At 41.5% G+C, this 21,590-nt stretch overlaps 4 protein-coding genes across 12 annotated transcripts; 2 read left to right on the top strand and 2 right to left on the bottom strand.

Moving 5' to 3' along the window:
• Positions 1 to 101: 101 nt before the first annotated feature.
• Positions 102 to 6,575, top strand: LOC115753251 (glucosidase 2 subunit beta). Of its 4 annotated transcripts, none has more exons than XM_030691785.2 (16): positions 102 to 359; positions 489 to 605; positions 1,035 to 1,130; positions 1,459 to 1,698; positions 2,006 to 2,232; positions 2,979 to 3,065; positions 3,145 to 3,246; positions 4,204 to 4,528; positions 4,608 to 4,712; positions 4,793 to 4,894; positions 4,984 to 5,041; positions 5,155 to 5,223; positions 5,474 to 5,561; positions 5,953 to 6,014; positions 6,122 to 6,173; positions 6,260 to 6,575. In XM_030691785.2, the coding sequence occupies exons 1-16, from the start codon at positions 242 to 244 to the stop codon at positions 6,320 to 6,322; spliced, it is 1,911 nt and encodes a 636-aa protein (XP_030547645.1). In that variant the 5' UTR covers positions 102 to 241; the 3' UTR covers positions 6,323 to 6,575. The 4 variants fall into 4 exon arrangements, with proteins under 4 accessions (XP_030547645.1, XP_030547647.1, XP_030547648.1 ...); XM_030691786.2 differs by having other exon boundaries at positions 103 to 359; positions 3,145 to 3,234; XM_030691787.2 differs by lacking the exon at positions 2,979 to 3,065.
• Positions 6,576 to 7,692: 1,117 nt separating this feature from the next.
• Positions 7,693 to 11,689, top strand: LOC115753252 (pyruvate kinase, cytosolic isozyme). The gene is made up of 3 exons (XM_030691789.2): positions 7,693 to 8,210; positions 9,940 to 10,401; positions 10,697 to 11,689. Exons 1-3 carry the CDS (start codon positions 7,968 to 7,970, stop codon positions 11,507 to 11,509), a joined length of 1,518 nt encoding a protein of 505 aa, XP_030547649.1. The 5' UTR covers positions 7,693 to 7,967; the 3' UTR covers positions 11,510 to 11,689.
• Positions 11,690 to 13,204: 1,515 nt separating this feature from the next.
• Positions 13,205 to 15,608, bottom strand: LOC115753253 (E3 ubiquitin-protein ligase SIRP1-like). 4 transcript variants are annotated; one of them, XM_030691792.2, is made up of 3 exons: positions 15,108 to 15,608; positions 14,999 to 15,066; positions 13,205 to 14,611 (listed from the first exon to the last, which is right to left on the bottom strand). In XM_030691792.2, the coding sequence occupies exon 3, from the start codon at positions 14,570 to 14,572 to the stop codon at positions 13,433 to 13,435; it is 1,140 nt and encodes a 379-aa protein (XP_030547652.1). In that variant the 5' UTR covers positions 14,573 to 14,611; positions 14,999 to 15,066; positions 15,108 to 15,608; the 3' UTR covers positions 13,205 to 13,432. The 4 variants fall into 4 exon arrangements, with proteins under 4 accessions (XP_030547652.1, XP_030547651.1, XP_048137488.1 ...); XM_030691791.2 differs by having other exon boundaries at positions 14,999 to 15,165; positions 15,428 to 15,607; XM_048281531.1 differs by having other exon boundaries at positions 14,999 to 15,165; positions 15,288 to 15,607.
• A 2,131-nt stretch (positions 15,609 to 17,739) lies between these two features.
• Positions 17,740 to 21,355, bottom strand: LOC115753254. Of its 3 annotated transcripts, XM_030691795.2 has the most exons (4): positions 20,876 to 21,352; positions 20,589 to 20,782; positions 19,066 to 19,387; positions 17,740 to 18,330 (listed from the first exon to the last, which is right to left on the bottom strand). In XM_030691795.2, the coding sequence occupies exons 1-4, from the start codon at positions 20,969 to 20,971 to the stop codon at positions 18,277 to 18,279; spliced, it is 666 nt and encodes a 221-aa protein (XP_030547655.1). In that variant the 5' UTR covers positions 20,972 to 21,352; the 3' UTR covers positions 17,740 to 18,276. The 3 variants fall into 3 exon arrangements, with proteins under 3 accessions (XP_030547655.1, XP_030547653.1, XP_030547654.1); XM_030691793.2 differs by having other exon boundaries at positions 17,740 to 19,387; positions 20,876 to 21,355; XM_030691794.2 differs by lacking the exon at positions 20,876 to 21,352 and adding an exon at positions 19,893 to 20,006 and having other exon boundaries at positions 17,740 to 19,387; positions 20,589 to 20,720.
• Between the last annotated feature and the right edge of the window lie 235 nt (positions 21,356 to 21,590).

Here is a 21,590-nt window from a genome sequence, read left to right on the forward strand (position 1 = left end):
CAAGCCAATATAAAAACGACGTCGCTATTCCCCAATCTCAGTCCCATACGTTCTTAAAAACTACGTCGTTTGATGGAGCAAGCGCTGCTTGCAAAACCTCTCTGAGTCTCCCCCGCTCTCCGTCTTACAGAGCCACCATCTCTCTGACTCCGATGCTGTTCCTCTTCTTACCATCTTCGACTCTCAATTGATTCAGTTGGAGGAAAAATCGTCGTCGTCCGAGAATTGCGTTTGAAAAAACATGAAAGCTGCTAAGACTCGCGCACTCCTCGCATTGCTGTCGATCTGCGTTTTCTCCGTCGCCGGATCAGCTTCCTCCTCTCTCCCCAGGGATCCGTTCGTCGGGATTGCTCCTGAAGGTCTGTGGATCCTTTCGATCGTCAACTGCTTTCGGTTCTCCCTCCCTTGTTTCGTTTTGGGCGCAACGGCTTTGTCTATTTTTTAAGCGCATGCTTTGATGAATCGCTGAGCTCGTTCTGGTTTCTTAGATTTGAAGTATTACGAGTCGTCGGATGTGATCAAGTGCAAGGACGGATCGAAGAAGTTCACTAGAGCTCAGCTCAACGACGACTTCTGCGATTGCCCCGACGGAACCGACGAACCAGGTTTGTTTCGGGCTGATGTTTCTATCTGTGTCTCTCTCTTTATTGTAGTTTTCTTTGCTTCTTGGCAATTGGCTTGTGATACCTGTGTCTACATTTGTGCAGTCGAACCAGGATTTGCTCTTCTTTATGTGTATGATGATGGATAAAACCTAACCTGCAACTAATTGTAACGTGTTAGAGAACAGATGGTGTCCGAGAACTTGGCATGCTTTTCATTATCTATTGATCATCGATGAAACTGTGCAATAGTCCATTTACTTCTTCTTCTTCTTCTTCTTTTCCTTCTCCTTTTGGCTCAAGTTATTGAACTGGCATCCTTTCTAATGTGCTGGTTTTAGTTTTCTGTGGAAGCTTTTGTTAGTTACTTCTTCTTTTGGTTTTCAAAAATAAAGAAAAATAACCAAAGCCATATTGCCTTGTCGATTTCAGGAACATCAGCATGCCCAGGTGCAAAATTTTACTGCAGAAATGCAGGACATATTCCCGTGTTACTTTATTCTTCAAGAGTGAATGATGGTATTTGCGGTAAGTAGTCAGGTGAAATTCTACTCTATGCCATAGTTCCTCTCTGCCATTTCATCTCTGACTAGGTGAAATTCCACTCTATTCCATAGTTCCTCTCTGCCATTTCATCTCTGACTAAACAAGCCAGCCTTCTTCAAGTCAGACTGTGTTGTAAAATAATTGTTCCAACTTGCCTCCAAGTACAGTAACAACAATCCTCATCTAATTTTGCGGTCTGCTAGCATATAAAAAGTCATATTTGGTTGATTGTGTTATTTTTTATTTATTTTCTTGAATTGGTTATAGAGAAAGACTCTTATTTGAAAGTTGAACCTGCCATGCTATGCAGACTGTTGTGATGGGAGCGACGAGTACGATGGCAAGGTAAATTGCTCAAATACATGCTGGGAAGCCGGAAAAGTTGCTAGAGATAAGTTGAGGAACAAGATTGCAACGTACAAAGACGGTGTCACCCTACGTAAACAGGAAGTTGAACAAGCAAAGTTGGGTCTTGCAAAGGATGAGGCAGAGCTGACGAAGCTTAAAAATGAGGAGAAAATACTGAAAGGGCTTGTACAGCAGCTTAAAGGTGTGGACTGAACTTGTCATGATCCTTTATGGACCACTTATTCATAGATCTAGCCTGCATTCATAAAATTCCATTTGATGATTCTGTTCTGATGCCTGCATCAATCAGAGTTCAAATTTAACTTGCTATCTTCAAGAAATATGGTTGCATCCTAAATACACTAATGCATACCTTTTCATCTTTGTGATGTTTTCACTTATCTCTGCTGTTCAAAGAAATTCAAATATGTATTATAGCCTATAGGAGTAATAGTGTGAACTTACTAAAATACGTGCATGTCGTTTTTGTTTGCTCATTACGCATGCAGAGCGTAAAGAACAAATAGAGAAGGCAGAGGAGCAAGAACGGAAAGAAAAAGAAGAAAAGGAAAAGAAAGAAGCTGAGGAGAAAGCCGAGAAGGAGAAAACAAATACCAAGGAGGAAGCTAAACAGGAGAAAGAGGAAGGCGAAATAAAAGATGAAATTGAGGAAAGAGGCATTGATAGCACGGACCACGAGAAAATTGGGCTAGTAGAGGATTCACCTTCTAATCAGGTCAAATGACGTTCATCTAATCGTTTTGCAAATTACATTTCAGATTTTTGGTAGACTGTATTTGGTACTTTTGATTTCTTGATTGTGACATCCCTGTCAGAAAAGACTTAGTTTTTGTTGTTGCGATACCTATGTTACGTCTTCATTCAAATTTTTCAAATCTGACATGTAAATGTTGTAGATCTGGAATAGCTTCTTTCGCGGTTGTTTTTTTAAGCATATTAAAGCTTGAAAGATGACTGAGGATACTATTGATTAACCCGGACAAGCTTGCAAGGTTTACACAGTTGAATGAAGAGCCTTCTCAATGGAGAAGGGAAAAATTATGGACTTTCTTCAAATGACATCCCTTGTGATTGCACAGTTTCCCCGCAAATTGTCCCACTAAGAAATTGCAATTACGACTTTCTTGCTACTTTCATTTCAAAGTGCATTGCTTCGTCAACATACTTCGAACTCAATTCTTAGTCTTGCGTTTGCAAGATATCAATGGAGTAGCTTGATATTCCAGGAGATGTATTTACCACCACTGTGAGTGCATTGTACAGTCAATCCCAGAGTTACATAATATTCTAGTGAAATATGTAGATTTGATTCTAGATCGTTGCTGGTACCGTGCACGTGCCACTTGTGAACGACCTCTGTGGATTGCATTTTTGTAAATTTTTTGGTTGCTTGTTTTGCTAACAGTGATTGTCCTCCCTTACATTAAGCTTTGTTATCATTGACATCCATTCATTCTATAGAATGTGGAGGAGTTTGAAACGTTGGAAGAGGTTGAAAACGACGATAATGCAGTAAGCCAAGGACAACAGGCTAATGGTGTGGACCAGGTAGATGAATACTTCCTGCGAGAGAATATTCAATGAATTTAGCGTTTTGTCACTTTGGTCCTTTGTCTGTTTTATACAGCATGTAGTGGAAGACAAAGATGAATCTACTTCCCAAGTAAGCCAAAAAGAGCCTGGAATTGCCGCGGAAGATGAAATGCGCTCTGATCGGGTGACAGTGAGTGTATGTTTCTTTAGTCTTTGGTTGCACTGACCGGAAGTTTAGAGGAACATCCTTTTGTCATTAAGTTCTACTGTATGTGGCTATCAATGCATGTATTGTGAATATGTATGTATTCTCATCATTCTGTTGGAAAAAAAATGAATGTATTTTAGAATATTTGCTGTGCCTTAATGATTTCTCATGACACACATTAATGCTCATAATCATGACAAAAACAAAGTTCCAGAATAAGAACCCCTTCCCTACTCTGTTCACATTTGCTATTTTGATGGCTGTTTGAATATGGTGTGTATGAATGAGTGAAGTGTGTTCAAGTACAAAGTTTTTATGCCATGTTTGTCATACACATATATAGATGTATCTCTCTTTTTATTTGCAATCTACTTTCCCTTATTTGTAAAGTGAGCAGAATACTTTTGTTTGCCTTGCTGAAGCCGGGCCTTTCTTTGTTGCTGTTAATAAGAAAAAGCATGCTTCAGATTTTTATGTGATATATCCCAAGTTTTATGTTGTCCATTACTCAATCATTGTTGATTGATTGGAGGCTCTGGTAACCGACCTTTTGCAAAATTGTGCTGCATAGACAATTAGGCATACTGTGGTATGAAGAAATATAACCTCTGTGGCCCAACTCTAGTTTTAATATGGATTCTGTGGATGTATAATATTCTGTGTTAGCTGGAAAGTAAGGTTTTGTTTATTGAAATTTTTTTTGTATTATGTGATATTCTTTAGCAAATACTGTCCTATATGCAAAGTCGTCGTGGGCGGCTGAGCCAGGAATGTTCTTTATATTCTCAAGCACTGAATTGAAATGAATAAAGTTCTCAATTTTCCGCTGAGTTGGCATTGCCAGTATATCTGTGGCAGTGATCTTCTGCTTGGTTCCTTGGTTTGGCATTTTTTGTTAATCATATATTAAATGAAAACATCATTTTCTTCACATGGCTTCTGCAGAATAATGATTTATCTGAGGATACTGAAGCACTTTCAAAGGAAGAGTTGGGCCGGCTTGTTGCTTCTCGTTGGACGGGAGAGAAGATTGAGAGGGAAGGTAAGGACCATTTTTCAGAAGATAATGAAGGAGAAAACCATGAAGAAACGTCAAAAGATGCACATGATGAAGAAGATGACGGATATGCTTCTGAAGCTGATGATGACGACCAAAGATATGAGGAGGATGATGTAGAAGATGATGGAGACGAGGATGTGCCTGTGGAAGATCATTATGATCCTAGCTCATCTCATGAGTCTCAATCAGATGATGAATTAGACCTGTCAGGTTTGCCTCTTGCAAGCTAATGGTGACTCTTATTTTGTTCTTCAAGTTATACCGGTTAATAAATCCTTGAATATTTCAGATACAACCACTCAGACTAGTCCATCTTGGTTGGAGAAGATACAGCAAACTGTTCGAAGCATTCTCCAGGCTGTCAATCTTTTCCAGACTCCAGTGGACAAATCTGGTAACTTTCAAGCTTAGTGTCCTATGTCAGACTTAAAAATTGATAAGTGGTATTAAAAGACCATCCTTGTTATTTTATAGAGGCTGCTCGTGTACGTAAGGAGTATGATGAATCCAGTGCCAAGTTGTCTAAAATAGAGTCGAGAATATCAAAGTTATCAGATAAGCTGCAATATGATTTTGGTGAGTATGATACAGTTGTTTTTTCCTCAGCTCGAGAAACTTCCCCATTGACTGGTCTCTCAAAAATGAACTTGATGATATTGTTACAGGGAAAGATAAGGAGTTCTATTCATTCTATGGACGTTGTTTTGAGAGCAAACAAAATAAGTAAGGATTATATTCCTTTTCTTTCAGGCATTTGCCTTGAGATGGAGTTTTCCGTCGAAGTTGTTCTTATTCAGTTCAAGTATATTTCTCATGTCATTGGCTTTTTGTTTCAGGTATGTTTACAAAGTCTGCCCCTTTAAACAAGCTTCACAGGAGGAGGGCCACTCCACGACTCGACTGGGGTATGAATTTAATAATCACAAAATTGTGAAGCATGGATTATTCATTGTAGTTGCGAACCCTGGTGACAGCTTTCTTTTGTTAATAACCAAGGGATGCGTTTTTTAAAGCTTCTGAAATCTAAAAGTTTCTGGCCATGTTGATTATTCCCCTCTGTTTTGGTGTGACTTTAATCTGAGAAGATTGACATCCATTCCACCGAACTTGCTTATATCAGTTATAGTACACTCATTGATTCTTGTTTGCATGTAGGCACTGGGACAAATTTGATGATGCATATCGGATCATGATTTTTTCAAATGGCGACAGATGCTGGAATGGTCCTGATAGAAGTTTGAAGGTTCTGATTTGCACTCTTACGAAGAGTTCTAATAGCTACAGTTTGTTCTCTGTGGTCTTTCTAATCTCTTATTGAATTAGCATCTGAAGCATTTGCCTGATTATATTCTTTTGCAAATGCTTTCGGGACATTAAGACAATGAGTTGGAAATCATTGATATCATGGCTTGAACAGCTCCATTAGATGCCCATAATCATGTGGTAAAGTTGAAATTGCAATCTGAGTAGCTGGCGCTCGTTACCAAATAATTTGTTTCTCAGACAACCGAGTTTAATTCTGTCGAAATTGGTGCAAGTTATGCCTGTTAGGAGGGACTGGTGTTGCCAAGTGCATTTCTTACAGAAAAAACTTGTGCATTTGGATTCTGACATCTGGAGCCTTTTGCTTGCAGGTACGACTAAGATGCGGGTTGACAAATGAGGTTACTGATGTAGATGAACCAAGTCGCTGCGAGTAAGAATCTCTCTCTCTCTCTCTCAGCCAACACTCCCCCCCCCTCTTCCAAAACCCGACCCACATCTCTCTCTCTCTCTTTCTCTCTGACGCTTGTACGCATGCAGATATGTAGCATTACTATCTACTCCTGCTCTTTGTTTGGAAGACAAACTAAAGGTATGCGTTAGGTTGCACCTCATAAATTCTCGTGCTATGGCTTTTGTTGGTTTTATGGCAATAATCTTTTATTGTGAAAATGACAGGAGCTACAACACAAGTTGGAACTGATGGAGAATGAACAACCGCGACCTCATGATGAACTTTAACTGGTGGAACTGGATTGATCTCCATGATCATTAGCTCACCAACTTGACTGGTCCATCACGATTTTTTTTTAACAGGCTTAGTTGGTCGACTGCTAAGCATAAAGAGGCAAAACCGCATCCCTTATAGTTTGGACTGGAGGTTCCATCAAATTCAAAATGACTGCATTTTCCTCCTTGCGGCCCAACCTTTTTGCACTCAGGTCTCTAACCACAGGTCGAAACTGCTTGATGCCATTCATTGTAGAACGGCAGTATCAACATTAGTCTCCGCTATTAATGATTGCAAGGAATAGTTCTTGGCTACTAAATGGAGTTTGTGTTCGCGCATTCCTATCTCCTATTTAAGAAGAGGTAAGACACTTCAGGAGGCCATAATTGTGCTACCAGGTCGTTCAATTATTACCATCCTGAGGTTATCTCTTGTTGTTCGAAACGACCCAGGTTCATCCTATATGCTCATGCGAATGTGGGTTTACGTGTTGTACTCTTGTGCTTTTTGAGCCGTGAAATGCTGCGCTTGCTTCCCCCCATTCCATTCCTGCTTCCCATAAGCTTTTTGCTTGTCCGGACTCAGCACTGTGTGGATCCCTGTGGCTGGGGCTGCCCGATGAGAAAAAGAGCATTCCAAGCCCATAGGAAAAGCAAAAACAGCCCTCTATGTGAGAATGGGGGTGGTCTCTCATCGTCAAGCATGTACTGAGGATATTCCATTCGGGCAAATTGAAAAGGCTCGAGACTCAACACATTGGTCGATGTAACATGGCGCTCGCTGAACACCCACCAAAGAAAAACTCGCAAAACGATTCCATGCGTACGATGTACTCGTTCCAAGAGAAAAGAATAAGGAACCACGTGCCACAAAGATCCATCCAAAACTACCACTCGGAAGTTTGTTTTGGCGAACATGGCGTCGACGGATTATTGCTCGAGCATATCCGAAAATCATGCGACCGAGTGCATTCCAAACGTCAATTAGTGGGTCTTCCTTTTCGCTACTAATTGTACGGCTTTTTTTCATTTTTCGGTAGCTCCTTAACAAATGTTTCGAAAACACTCGTTATCCTGATTTAGATTAAACCAAAAAAAAAATGAAAGCAAAAGACTTGATTTTTCTGGAACAACTGGACAATAGCCAAACAAAAAAGGAAAAGAAAAAGAAAACCCACCAAACAACCAGCCGGGGAGCGCCATAGGAGGGAGCATCTAATTCGATATGCGGCACGTTCCGTTCCCCCACGCTGTCTTCTTTTCCTTTGCCCTTTCGCGGGGTTCGTTAGCCGTTACCTATTTATACGACCCGTCGTCTATTTCTTTTTAAAACGACAGATAGATTGATATATAGACCCACGACCAAAAAAAAAGGAAAAGCTTGCAACTTTCCGCTTTCTCCTTCGTCTTCTCTCTCCTCTCTCACTCGCTCCCTCCTGTACTTCCACTTCCAGCCTCTCTCTCTTTCTCTCTCCACGTAACCGCCACCCTGTCGCTCGCCCCCGCTTATGAATCCCTTCCCATTTTGATCCCTCCTCCTTCTGTTTCCGCCATCTTCTCTGTACCTCCCTCCCTCCCTCCCGCTCTCTCTCGCTCTCTCTGCTTCGTTCGATCGGCCGGAAGTACCGTTCGGAGTTCGCTCGGTACCGACTTGGGAATGGACGGCGCGTCGTCGGCGAAGATGGGGATCGAGAGGAGGCCGAAGACGAAGATCGTCTGCACCCTCGGCCCGGCGTCGAGGTCCGTGCCCATGATCGAGAAGCTGCTGAGGGCGGGCATGAACGTCGCTCGCTTCAACTTCTCCCACGGATCCCACGCCTACCACCAGGAGACGCTCGACAACCTCCGCCAGGGCATGGAGAACACCGGCATACTCTGCGCCGTCATGCTCGACACCAAGGTGCGCTCTTGCCGTATATTTTACGTGAATAAAGATTACAAGAAAAGAACAGGAGAAAAGCCTCCGGCGACTAGCTTGGGCATTTCGCCGAAGCTGACCTCTTGTCGTATTGATCGAAATTGGAGTTTTCTTCCATCAAAATGACGAGGAATGATGTCAATGGCTGACAATACGGCGCGACATTGCCATTTCCGATTTTGATCATTGGTCGAATAATCTGCTACTGTTTTCTTGTTTGGGGAGTTTCGGCTTTCGGATATGTGGTGCTTTTTGTTTGGATGTGGGTTTATTAGACGTTTCCTATCCGATCCCAATATCTGGGAGGACGCCGTGATTTTTGTCTTTTGGCTTGGCCTTCTCTTTATCGAGTGTCTTTGCTGTCTTTCGGCCTGGCCATCTCTCTGCGAGTCCCCGACTACCTTGGCCTTTCAGCTTTGCCAAGACGAATGTTTGCTCAAACGGGTCCCAAAAAAAAATTGCAAATTTTTCCCAAGGGACTTTGACGGTTAAAGTGGCCTTCTTGTTTGTGTTTGGAGGGAGTGTTCGTTTTTCCTGTAACCTCAGATTTAGACGGGGTTTGTCTTGTCTGTAGTGGCCCCTCACCCATTCTCCTTTTTTGTTTTTGGCTCAGATAGCTGTATGTTTGTTTTGTTTCTATTGCGTGCTTCTGTGAAAAAGGTTTTTCTTTTTTTTTTTTGGTCAAAGGAAAAAAAACGTCGGCGTACTACTGGAATGAAAAAAAAAAAAAGGAAGAAAAAAAGATCAGAGAAAACGACATGCTTACATGAACTTCTCGGGCTATGCATGGAAAATTAGAGCGACGATGGTGTGTATGCTACCTATTGGATGGTGTTTAGAAACTAATTCTTGATGCCTCTATGGGTTTGGAAGAACTATGGAAAGTACCGTGGGTTGGCTGCTTCGTGGAATATTGAGTGTTGGGGCTCAAAAATGTGGTCAAAAGGAAGCGATCTTTTGAAGAACAATGTCGAGAGCAACTGCATCAGCTTGTCACGAAGTTGTAGATTTGTACAGTCATATTACAAGGCAGGCGTCGGACACATTGCAGGGGGCCTGCTTATGCTTCTGCATTTTCTTTTGCTGTTGGTGTGCTGATTTTTGTAGTTCTTTAAGTCGAGCCTTTAATCTGTGGATTTCCCGAATGAGCTTAGTTGAATTAATTCACTCGACTAATTTAGTGAGGAAATGGTCCTCCATGTGATTTGGTTGGTTATCGATTCTATTAAGGGATCTTAACTGGTGTGGGGGGATCAATGGGAATAGTCACGTCGAGCACTAATAGCGTCTAACAGCACAGCTTCAATTATTTTGATATTATCTTTCTAGAATACATTGTTTCAACGGCATTTAAGTCAATAACCAAAATTGAAATTCTGCCTGAAATCAAAATTTTCTCAAGCAATTCCTATGGAACCACTAGGCTGTTGTCTAAATTAGCAAAAAGAACTAGAACTTTACCTAAAATGCCATTCTACAGTTAAGCATTCTTTTGTAGTAGGATATCGGCAAGTTCAGAACCTAAGCCAAGGATGGAATTATAACCGTATGCTTCTTTCAGCATTAGTCAAGTCCAATTAGCATATCCATGACCGGCCTTGTTTAAAATCTAGTTCATTTATTCATCATACCGGCAATCTTGAGATCAATCTCTCACTCGAAAAGGCAGAAAGTTAATAGGATTCCGGATCCTTAAATTTACATGCAACAGGGTCCCGAAATTCGAACTGGTTTTTTGAAGGATGGTAAACCCATCCAGCTAAAGCAGGGCCAGGAGATTACCATCTCTACAGACTACAGCATAAAGGGCGATGATACCATGATATGCATGAGCTACAAGAAGTTGGCTGAGGACGTGAAGCCAGGAAGTGTGATACTCTGTGCTGATGGAACAATCACCTTCACAGTATTATCGTGCGACAAAGAAGCTGGATTGGTTCGCTGTTGCTGTGAGAATACTGCAGTTCTTGGTGAGAGGAAGAATGTCAATCTTCCTGGCGTCATAGTGGACCTTCCAACCTTGACAGACAAAGACAAGGAAGATATATTAGAGTGGGGAGTACCCAACAAGATCGACATGATTGCTCTTTCATTTGTCCGAAAAGGTTCAGATCTTCTAGAGGTTCGCAAGCTGCTTGGGGAGCATGCCAAGAACATCCTTCTTATGTCAAAGGTATGTTGGTATGTCAGGAGACATTTATGCTTAAACATATTTCACTTGGATTCCCTAGCTGCTCACCATGAGTCGGAGGAATAGGTCAAGTGCCTAAAAATCTATATAATCTTGCATCAGATGTCAATGAGTGTTGGGATGGATTGTTCAGATAACATTTTATTGCAGTTTGGTCATTTCTCATTAGTCGTGTATTATCGAACAAGCTGCAAGATGTTTGCTTTTTAAGGTAATTTTTTCCTGTTCTTCCTGGAATAATTTGATGAAATAGTTTTCCTGTTTTTATTATTGTCAGGTTGAAAATCAAGAAGGGGTGGCAAATTTTGATGAAATACTTGCCAACACGGATGCATTTATGGTGGCACGAGGTGACCTCGGAATGGAAATTCCTATTGAAAAGATCTTTCTTGCACAGAAGGCAATGATCTACAAGTGCAATATCCAGGGAAAACCAGTCGTTACTGCAACACAAATGTTGGAATCCATGATCAAGTCCCCCCGTCCAACAAGGGCCGAAGCTACCGATGTTGCTAATGCTGTTCTCGATGGTACTGACTGCGTGATGCTAAGTGGTGAAACCGCTGCTGGAGCTTATCCAGAGCTCACAGTTCGAACCATGGCCAGAATATGCGTGGAAGCAGAAAGCACAATTGATTATGGTGATGTCTTTAAGAGGATAATGAAACACTCACCTATACCCATGAGCCCATTAGAAAGTCTTGCTTCTTCTGCTGTTAGAACTGCAAACTCTGCAAAGGCAGCTCTCATACTGGTCCTGACAAGAGGTGGAAGTACTGCCAAGCTGGTGGCTAAGTACAGGCCAGGCATACCAATTCTGTCTGTGGTTGTCCCGGAGATTACGACGGACAACTTTGAGTGGGAATGCAGCGATGAAGGTCCAGCCAGGCATAGTCTTATTTTCCGTGGGTTAATTCCGCTTTTATGTGCAGCATCTGCTCGGGCTTCCAATGAAGAGACAACAGGAGAAGCTCTGGAGTTTGCACTCGAGTATGGCAAATCCAATGGACTCTGCAAAATTGGAGACTCTGTTGTGGCTCTGCATCGTATCGGAACTGCTTCAGTAATTAAAATCGTGACTGTGAAGTAATTACCCTGCCATCCAACTTTCCGGTTACCTTCTTTCCGTAGGAGAATGGTTTGCAATCTTGGAGCAATTTTGGAATGAAAGAATGTTTTAATGACCTGCAGAAGATACTGCTAATGTTATATCTCCAGCTGTGGAGAATATTTGAGTACTCTTTAAATTTTCAGTATGGCGGCATTTTCAATAGTCTTTCTGCATATCGAGCTCATTGGATCTTGCCCGATGATTGGATGTGGCTGACAAGCTTACGATCCTTGGGTGGTGTTTTGCTAGTTTTTTAAAATATATTGGCAGGCAATTTTCTTACAAAGGCACAACTGAAAACTAGTGAATCACTAGTAGTAGTTTTACTACCTAAGATTGGAAAGGAATGATTCCCTAAAGGCTGTAATGAGTATTGCCGGTGTCTTTCTTGCAAAGTTGTGTTGGAGGGAAGGATCTGCTTTGAGATAATTCTAGTCATTCATAATCAGAAATATCAGAAGCAATGAGATTATTACATCATCAGACTCGAGCACTGATCTGTATACATTATGTATTCAAAGAGAGATCTATCTCTTCATTATGTGACCTCATCGGAGCACTTGAGCTTTTCTACAGGGGAAACTTTGAGAATATCAGTAGGTGTTCAAAGGCGATTGCACTAGAATCATCTCGCCTGTTGTGCTGGTCGGGAATCATCAAGAATGACTTGGAAACTAGAAAGCCCCTGAAAGATGCAAAAGGGACTCATCTCTGGGGTAAAAGTACTTGCTTGATCACCGGTCTTTTCAATCAGTTTTAATCAGGTTGGTGGCTGAAAAAAGTCGGATTTTTATTCAGGCGTTGACCCGGTTAAATTTCGGCGAAGAAAAAAAGGTATAATTAACACAGCATGATATTCGGCACATTCATAAATCCCATATTTTGTGAAAGTTTGATAGTGATCACAAGGGTATAATTCTCTCAAACGCGCAATGATCCTCTTGAAGATTTTCTAAAGTACAATTTGCTAAATGTCGCCACTCCCCGTGAAAAGTCTATAATTCAGCGGAAGCAATATTCCAAACCACCCATTTCGCCATCTCTCTAGAGAATTATATTCTTTTATGCCTCAAATTTTCTTAGTCTTACTTAAAGTTGTTGCTCAGAACCTAAATTCAACACTTTTGAAGGAATTGGACAAATCGCATTTAAATGACTTAAAACTCCTTTGAATAGAAAAGGAAAAAAGTCCTTAGCTCGAAGCAACTTGCAACTTCAACTCAGATAGATTCGTCAATAAGACACAATCCACATGTGCCACACAGCAATTTGAGCAACCCGTCTCAATCAAACCCTTCTTTCTTACTCCAAAAATGTCATCAGAATGAGTCAGGCTTGATCTGATGCGTTGGCGGTATCATCTCTGAAATAATATATTGTATTGACCCCAGATTTATAAAAGCAGGCCTGCTTTAGAATCGTCGACTCCAAGACATTAACATCTTTGTCCTCTGGCAATTTCGTGGAAAGAGTCCCAGGAATCTTGAGCAATGAAAGAGTCATGTCTACTTCGCGGTTCACATGGCTTTCCTACCTAACTTTCAGCCCCCACAAACGTTCACCCACTCCACTCATTCACAGTATCAATGCAGATGTCCAAAAAGCCAGAAAATTTAGCAGTAACAGCAGTTGTAGCAGTACAATGTTGCAGGTCAAAGGATAAAGAAAAAGGCATGATGCCAAGGGAAATTTGACAAGGCTCAAAAGATGTACATACATGCAAAGGCAGAAGTAACCACAATCTGCTCGTTACGGATCCGGATTCATAATGCAAGGAACTATGTACACTAGCAAAGTAGCGACCGCAAGAACTTCAGGCAATATACGGCATAGAGTAACAACAAAAGCCGAAAGCTCGCAAAAGTATGCTCAGGTCTCATCTGTTTGTTAAGAACTCCGCACTTAATTTTCATCCATTTGTGAAGAGCTTTCATGGCCGTTCGCCTGCGTTGCTGATGAGGATGATGGAGAATTGCCTCCGCCGGATTGAGATCCCGACGATGAAAACAAGCCACTGAAAGGCCATGGAAGGGAAAACCTCCTGCTATTTCCACTTCTTTCATCGTCATTCCCATCTTCACCACTTTCATGACCATTTTCGCTCTCTCTCTCCCTCTGCCTCCTGTTGTTGACATTTCTAGACCCATCAGAGTCGAGCTTGGACTCATCAGCAGGCAACTGATATCGGCAAACAGGACAAGAGCTATGAAGTTCTAACCAAGGCAATATGCACCCACAATGGAACTTATGCTTACATGGCATTTCCTTTGCTTCCGCTCCAATCTCAAAGTCATCCAAACAAACGGAGCATTGTAAGTTCTCCTTGATTGTTACAGTGGGCATCGATTCCACTGCCTCTTTCTGTGCCGGTGGAGTCCCATACCTGTTGGGATCATTTTCTGCCAGATGCTGCAATAACAAATCTAAACCGGGGCCTATGAAATAATCACCAAGTGAACCAACAGTGTTCTCATTCCGCGTTGAATCATAGGATGAACCCTGAACAATGATAGTTTGATTAAAAGGATTGATAAAGATTACCCGCTCTTGTTCCCTATCCCTATCCCTATCCCTATCTCTGTCCCTCTCTCCATCTTCTCTGTCTACGTCTCTATTTCGGTTTGCATCGTCAGATTCCGCAGCAATTCCAGCTCTAATGCCTTGCAACAATTGCAAAATAGTAGCGGAGCTTCTCCTCCTCCTCCGGATTATGGATTCAATTTCCCGGTCCAATTCTGTTTCTCCCTCATGCCGCGATTCGCCATCTTCGTTGTCATCATCCTCGTCATCAAACTCCAAACGTCTTGATATTCGGCGGCGATGGGGATGGCCCATCATGCCGAGCAAGATCGGGGCCCAAAGAGAGAGCGCTCGATCTGATCCCAAGTCCAAATCATGTCCCTGACTGTCCCCCGTGCCAGCCCCCATTTCCTCAATGAAACCGCTATCGCAAATCGGGCATTTGATCTCAACTTCCATGATGGGGTCTACCGTCTGAGAGCACATATGGCACCAATATCTTGTTGCCACTGGTTCTTCCATTTTCTTTTTCACAACTTTCCCCCTTCAGAAGCTTTCTTTCTGCAACATTTTAAAACGGGGGAAATGAACATAGACCGTCTGGAAACTGTATAAAATTGGAAAATAACAAAGAAACCACCTCATCTCAAACAAAGGGCTATGGTTCACAATCACAATACTAAGCAGATCTGGCACGTTAAGGTGCCACATCGAAATTCCTTACTTTCCCAAAAGATGGTTTCTCACCCAATTCCACCACCCAGAAGAAAGAAACTTAATATACAGTTAGAACAATCACTGATCAAATACATCAGGAGCATACGATGATCATCTAAGAGATGAAAACAAGGAACCCATTTGACATCTACCTTAAGAAAAAGAGAGCAACAAACAAAGACGGAGAATCTCTCCAAGGAAAATGACAAAATCAAAAAGCTCTTGGCTTACCAACAGAGATGAAACAAGGGCTCCAACAAACGTTCAAACCCGAGCTCCAGAAATACCCACCAACACAAACTCAAGACCAACTCGTAAATCGCGAAATTTCTCCGTTCTAGAAAGTAATCCTAGGCCATCGTGCTAGCTTCGAGGGCAAAATGGGTAGGTGAAAGCCCCTGCAATAAATTCAGAAGAATCTGGAAGCCTCATAAACAGTGAACCAAAACCAACCACAGAAAGGTATAAATGGCATGAAAAATCAGGAGAAGAAGAAGAAAGAGCAGATTTGACACGCAACCTTAAATATTCAAGAACTCCCTTGGCTATTACCATCATCATCATTATCTTTATTATTTTAAGCAAACAGAGCATTGCTGGGTATGCAGAGAAAAGTCTATTTCAAGTCAAGAACGAAAGAGAAGAAAAATGAAACAGCACCCAAAATTTTTGCCGGAGAATCTGTGGATTTTCGGTTGCAACCAAAGTTCCGATGGCGAAGAAGCAACGAAAGTGAAATGTCCTTCAGAAATTGCCGATGGCTCAAGATTCTCTCCCTCTCTATGGCGGACCTCTCTCTCTCTCTCTCTCTCTCTCTCTCTCTCTCTCCTGCTTTTACCTCTCCCAATGAGCATCGTCTTCGTGTATATTCATCATCGTGGTAAAGGGCGAGTCTTTCTTATGGTGATTAATACTATCTTTTGTTGGGTCAGAACCAATCACGATTCTTCCCCCACCCAAGAAGAACTAACCACTGCTTGTTTTCTTTGGAAGAACTGACCATGATTAGCATGACGATTAGTGCTAAATCTTAAAAAAAAGACTCACCTAAGTCTCGACAAATCTCGAAATTCGAATAACCAAAAAAAATTTGAAAAAGAAAATCATATGATATGATATTTAAATATAATCCCACTTATCGATTGCATCCCATGCTAATTTTAATAAAAAAATATTCGTGCTCTTTGTTAAAAGAGATCATTTTGCATTTTTTCCTTTTTTGAAATTCAAAATAAATTATTAATCTCATAATAAATTAAAGACAATCACATAATTATTTTTAAAAAAAAATTATAATAGGATATTTCAAATTTAATTCACTTATCGGTAAATTCATATTAGTGCTATTTTTGCTAAAGAATATCCGTATTTTTGCTGAAATCGCTTGAAACCCGTTATGATGATGTGAATTAGCACTTCATCAAATTAAGGTCATTAGTTTAGCTTTAAAAAGCATGATTTGGCAGAATCCGATCCGTCGCCTCCGCCTTGAGCGTCGGATAGCCCTCCGATCCAAATCAATGAGCGATTATAAAGCGACGGCTCCTGTCGACGTTTTGCTTCGTTTTGCTTTGATTGAAGAGGAAACGGGGGCCGGGGGGTTGAAATTCCGGGGTTACGCGGATATAAAGCGACGGCTCCTGTCGACGTGGCGTTTTTGAAGGTCCAGGATGCGACACGTCAGCACCAAGCGATGGCCAGAATCGATGAACTTTCTGAGGGGGTCTTTTGTCCGCTGGATGGATGGATGGATAAGCATTGGCTGGACCGCTCGCTCCATTCCGCGAGAGGAATTGAAACGATCCCACGTAGAGCGTCGTTTTTGCCAACAAAGTGGGACAAAATCGTGTGGCTCTTCTTTAGAGATAAAAAGAAAAAATGGAGGAAAGACCGAAAAAGTTGGCCCAACATAAAGAAGAAAACAACAGCCGTAACGAAGAATGTACCGCGACCGCACTCGCTCTCATTCATCACTAGAATAGTGAAAAATTTCGTCCTGCCTTTTTTTTTTGCGAGGAAAGTCCGACCAAAACGAAAAAGCAAAAGGGAAAGATATATTTTCTTAAAAGATTTTAAGCGGGAAATACTAACTATGAGCAACAAACACATTCGAAAAGAATGTTGTCGGCAGAGAATATTGAGTTGCGTATACGAATTGTACTTAGGGAAAAAAAAATCCCATATCGAAAATTGTGTAAAATTAATAAGTTGATATATTCTAGTTAATCCATAGCTCATTGGTGTAAGGTCGGATTTATGTTCACTTTTAACAATTCCTCGAGTAAAGTTGTTCAAGTTTTGCTGCGCTATCATGATTATCAAGATCTTTTTTGGAATTCTCCACATCTGTATAATTTGGCAGTGGTTTCACCACAATGAAGAAGTAAAATCATTAGGATTTTAGGCAAACTGCCTTTGGAATTTCGACAAGAATGACAGATAAGAGCAAGGTCGGAAGGCGCCAGACGCAGTAAAAATGATTCTTTTCTCTCTTTTGTTGTTGGCTTCCATTAGGGTGAATCATTTCCGACCAATAAGGAATGTTTGACCTTCCTTTTTTCAAGCCTCCTGATTGTAGATGATCGTAGAGGGGATTCACGATTTCTGGCACAATCATCATGGGAAGACACAATCCACCCTGCCCAAAGGGACAGTGAGATCAAGCAAATTTCGACAGCAATTATGGGAGGAAGATTGATTTTGCATCCTAAGCTGCTGTCCGACAAAAGATGTGCGATCTGCTTGGACATAGGTCCATGGACCGGGTCATTCAACTTCGTGGGACGCAAGAGTTGATCGATATATACGATTGACTCGATCCATCGTGGACAACACAACCATTCATAATTGAGCTTAGTACATCCACAACCTCAGGATGCTGTAGCCGCATTTCATAGTCGTGACACATTACTGAACCGCGACTCAAGAACTAAGTAGCATCTTGCTGCCTGCATGAAAGAAAATATTAAAACTGAAGAAACTAAATCTACCATGAAATTTTTAAGGTACATCTCAAGCCTGTATGTTCTTCCTCACAGTTCTAGAAATAGAAAGAATTATATGAACAAGAAGCAATAACCAATCTGTTTTAGGAACATCAAAGGTCATGTTGAAGATGAGAAGTTACTGGACATCTAACAGCAGAAGGCACCTCAACTTCCAAGAAGTGCAAACAATGAGAACGAAAATCATAGTGCACTATATATCCGAGTGTAACAAGTAAGCTTGTGAGGCATTCTGTTTCTGCACTTGGCTTTCCCGGCTCAACATAAACTCTGGAGCAGCTCTTGCTCAAAAAGCAAATTCATTGCGACCCCCAAAATTTCAATATAGAAATGCACGTTGAATCATCTTAAGTCTGAGTTCTAGGCTCCATCTGGGAAAGAATTTGGCTACAAATTGGTAATCACATGAGGGCCACTCTTTTGCACGGCGTGACTGCACTGAACAAGCCCAGAGAATGTCAAGGTATTTGGGGATTGACAGCTGATAAACGAACTCTGAGCATGTCACGTCTTGATTAATGAGCTATCATTCTGGGGCTTGTTGGTTAAACTTTCAACCTGTAAAACAATCTTCATTCACAACATACTCGGACAATATGTACCTTTCAAAACATCGAAATTCAAAATAAAACATTCATGGCTGAGTAACAATAATTTCTGTCCTTCAGAAGGGTAAACAACTATAAGAAGTTACCACATACCAGGTTCACAAAGATTACACACAGGTAGGCATGCACATGCACACCCGCACATGCGCACAGTTAAAACATGGCCTCAGGCTGACAATGTAGGTAGTTGACGATATGGCAAAACACAGTTATTAAGACAATTCCACAAAATAATCCACAACATTTCAAACTCTATGAAGTGAAGTAGGAGCATAGCGTTCAGTATACTGATCCCCAGAATCAGAACGATGAAAAATCCATAGAGAGAGTTCAGAGAAGTGTAGAGACCCACAATTTCTGCTCCATCAGCAACAGTGCCAATCACCAAATCTAAGTGTACAAACATTGATGATCCAGCACAACATGTCATCAAGAATTGCGGATTAAGAGCATTCCAGTAGACAGAAGACAACATAGAGATTTCTAACCATGGAAATTTTTCCAAGCCAGCAAATATTTCTCTTGGAAAGCAATAAGTCAACAATAACTTCATGCACGAACAGCCTTTGTCGATCCAGAGAAATGCAACAGACATCTCACATAGAAGCATCCAAGCAGAGAGAGAGAGAGTGCGCATGTGATAGAGAGAAAAACAAGCAATAAAGTTTGTCAAAAAACACTTCACCCCATGTGAGAATCCATTATCTCGCCTATCTTCAAAAAGAGATGAAAAATAAGCAGGATCATATATGGAGCCTCCTAAGACATCGTCAGAATCTGACAATCGTCCAACTGCTGCAGGAGTCACGGGACTTAGAAAGCTATTTCTCAAATCAAAATCTGGCTCTTGAGAAGCCACAGTTTCTGAAGATGAAACCCCTAGCCTGTAAATCTGGATCCATATGAATGAGGAAGATAGCCTCACAGAAAACCCAACAATTTGCATCGCCAGGGTAAGCCTCACTGAAAAGATTACAAACACGCCATAACTTTCAGATGAGATGTTCCTGCCAAAAAAGGGGGAAAAAGTTTTTAAGTCTGGGGGACGATTGAACAAAAACAAAATTTCACAAAGACGTATAGAGTATGTAGTTCCACTAGATACAAAGTTGTGCATGAACACACTGTCTTGGCGATTGCTACTCAAGCAATGCCAAATTTAAAGGGGTCTAACATTGACAGAAATGAGAAAAAATAATCCAGTCCATTGTCTTGGGCAACCTATCAGGATAAAATACAAAACTGACTTTATTTGACTTTCCCTGCTTGTCACCAATGAGTCTTTAACTTCCACTTTGGCTAAGAGAAAGAAAAGAAGAATAGGGAGTGAGAAGAGCTTAAGATGAATGGTAAACTTAAGGCATACTGAGCATCGAAAAGGACATTAGCACCATGTTAGTAAAAACAAATGCAAGTGCAAAGGAGGTGCACAGCATTGCTCTAAAGTATTGTGGATGTGAAGCATGACAAGTGACTTCCACTTGTGTAAATAATGGACAGGCTGGCACATATATTGTGAAACTTCCTCCTGTTTTAGTAGGGATGTATGTCGACTTTCCCAAAGTTAATCCATCTCAGATGGTACTAATAAAAAGGTTCCAGTCATGTCAAGAACACTTTGAGACCCTATTCAGGAAGAAGCATAAGTAAGCTTATTGGGCAGGAGTCTACTAAAAGTGAGATCTAGTATTGTCGAATGGAATAATTTCATAAACCATGAGTTCACTGACAACTCATTCCAGGTGCAGGGGAATATAAGAGCCTTGCAAAATTGTATGTTGCAACAGATAGAAATTAAGCAACATCCTTACAAGTTTAGCCCGTAAGAGTTTGCAGACTGTTATCAAGAGATTCATATTAAGCGACAGCAACCAAGCACAAATTAGTCCTGTAAGAATTAATAGAGAGATCCTACCTCTGTAACATTCTACGTTGCCATAATATCTTACAGACTAATTTGCAAACAAAATTCAGGAATACATCAAAAGACATGGCCATCAATCTGTTCATTTGCTGATGGAATTCGTTAAACCCTTGAAGAGAAAATTCAACTGAGAAGTAGAACGAGTGCACTGAAATTCCTATACTTAAAAGGCCATAACATCCATTGGGGCTAGGAATTCGACCATTTTGACCACTCTAAGCAGTTACTATCCTGGATGGATCATATAATGTGAACAACCGATCTAAATCATCGTACGCACTCACCATATATCGTGGGTGAAGAGTATAAACCAGAGGACATCAAGGAGGATGGCACAGACGAGAAGCACGGCGTAGGTTCGGCCCAGACTCTGGCTGCTACTTTCAATCGCGACAAGCGCGAAGAGCGCAATCGCCAAATTTATGAGCAACACCCCATTGTACAATGCCCCCAGGGACCCGATCAGCGCACAAGCAATCTACAACGAAACACGCAAACCGAAATTTCACCGGCGAGTACTAAGCAAAAGAAGCAATCGAAGACGCACGAGCCCTAGGGCTAGAGGTTTTACCTGGATGTAAATGAAAATGACGGCCAAGCCCTGAAGTCTGTCGTAATCACGAAGCCACTGCTGCACTCGAGCTCCCAAGGAGCAACAACGCATCATATGCCCAACGAGATGCACTCCCAAACTTCACGCGCGGCGGTCGAATCTTCACCGCAAGCACATGAATCCCGGAGGTTCCTCCTAGCGAGGAAGGAAGGAAGGAAGGAAGGAAGATATTGGAATTCCGAACAGAGGGAAGCGACGAGAGATGGGGGGGCCGATCGAGGACGGCGCTGCAACGGCGTGACCGGGAACGCACGAAAGACTAGCTCGAACGAGGAAGTGAGGGGGACAGCGGTTTCGAGCAATGCAGACAGAGCAATATAAAGAGCATCGACATGTCCAGTGTGCAAACTGACCGCGCATCTGGCGTGGGGGAACTCGAACGAGGAAGACGATTGGTCTGGTTTACTCTCCTTTTTTTAGCTTTGCGGTTCCGAAACAACCAACTTTTTTCATTTTATTTTGCAATACTTCTCGATTTTTTTTTTTTTTTGGGGGAAAAATAAGAACAAAAATAAGGAATGGACCCTACGGATGATAAAACTAATTAGTTTACGATAAATCTTCTCCGGCAATTGAAATACACAACATGCGATTATGCAATGGAAAAATCCGATCCAATTTGTTAGGAAAGAGGATATTTTTATAGACTACTCGATGACTACTTCGAATGAAT

This window comes from Rhodamnia argentea, chromosome 6, assembly GCF_020921035.1.
Source record: "Rhodamnia argentea isolate NSW1041297 chromosome 6, ASM2092103v1, whole genome shotgun sequence".
NCBI classification, from domain to species: Eukaryota; Viridiplantae; Streptophyta; class Magnoliopsida; order Myrtales; family Myrtaceae; genus Rhodamnia; species Rhodamnia argentea.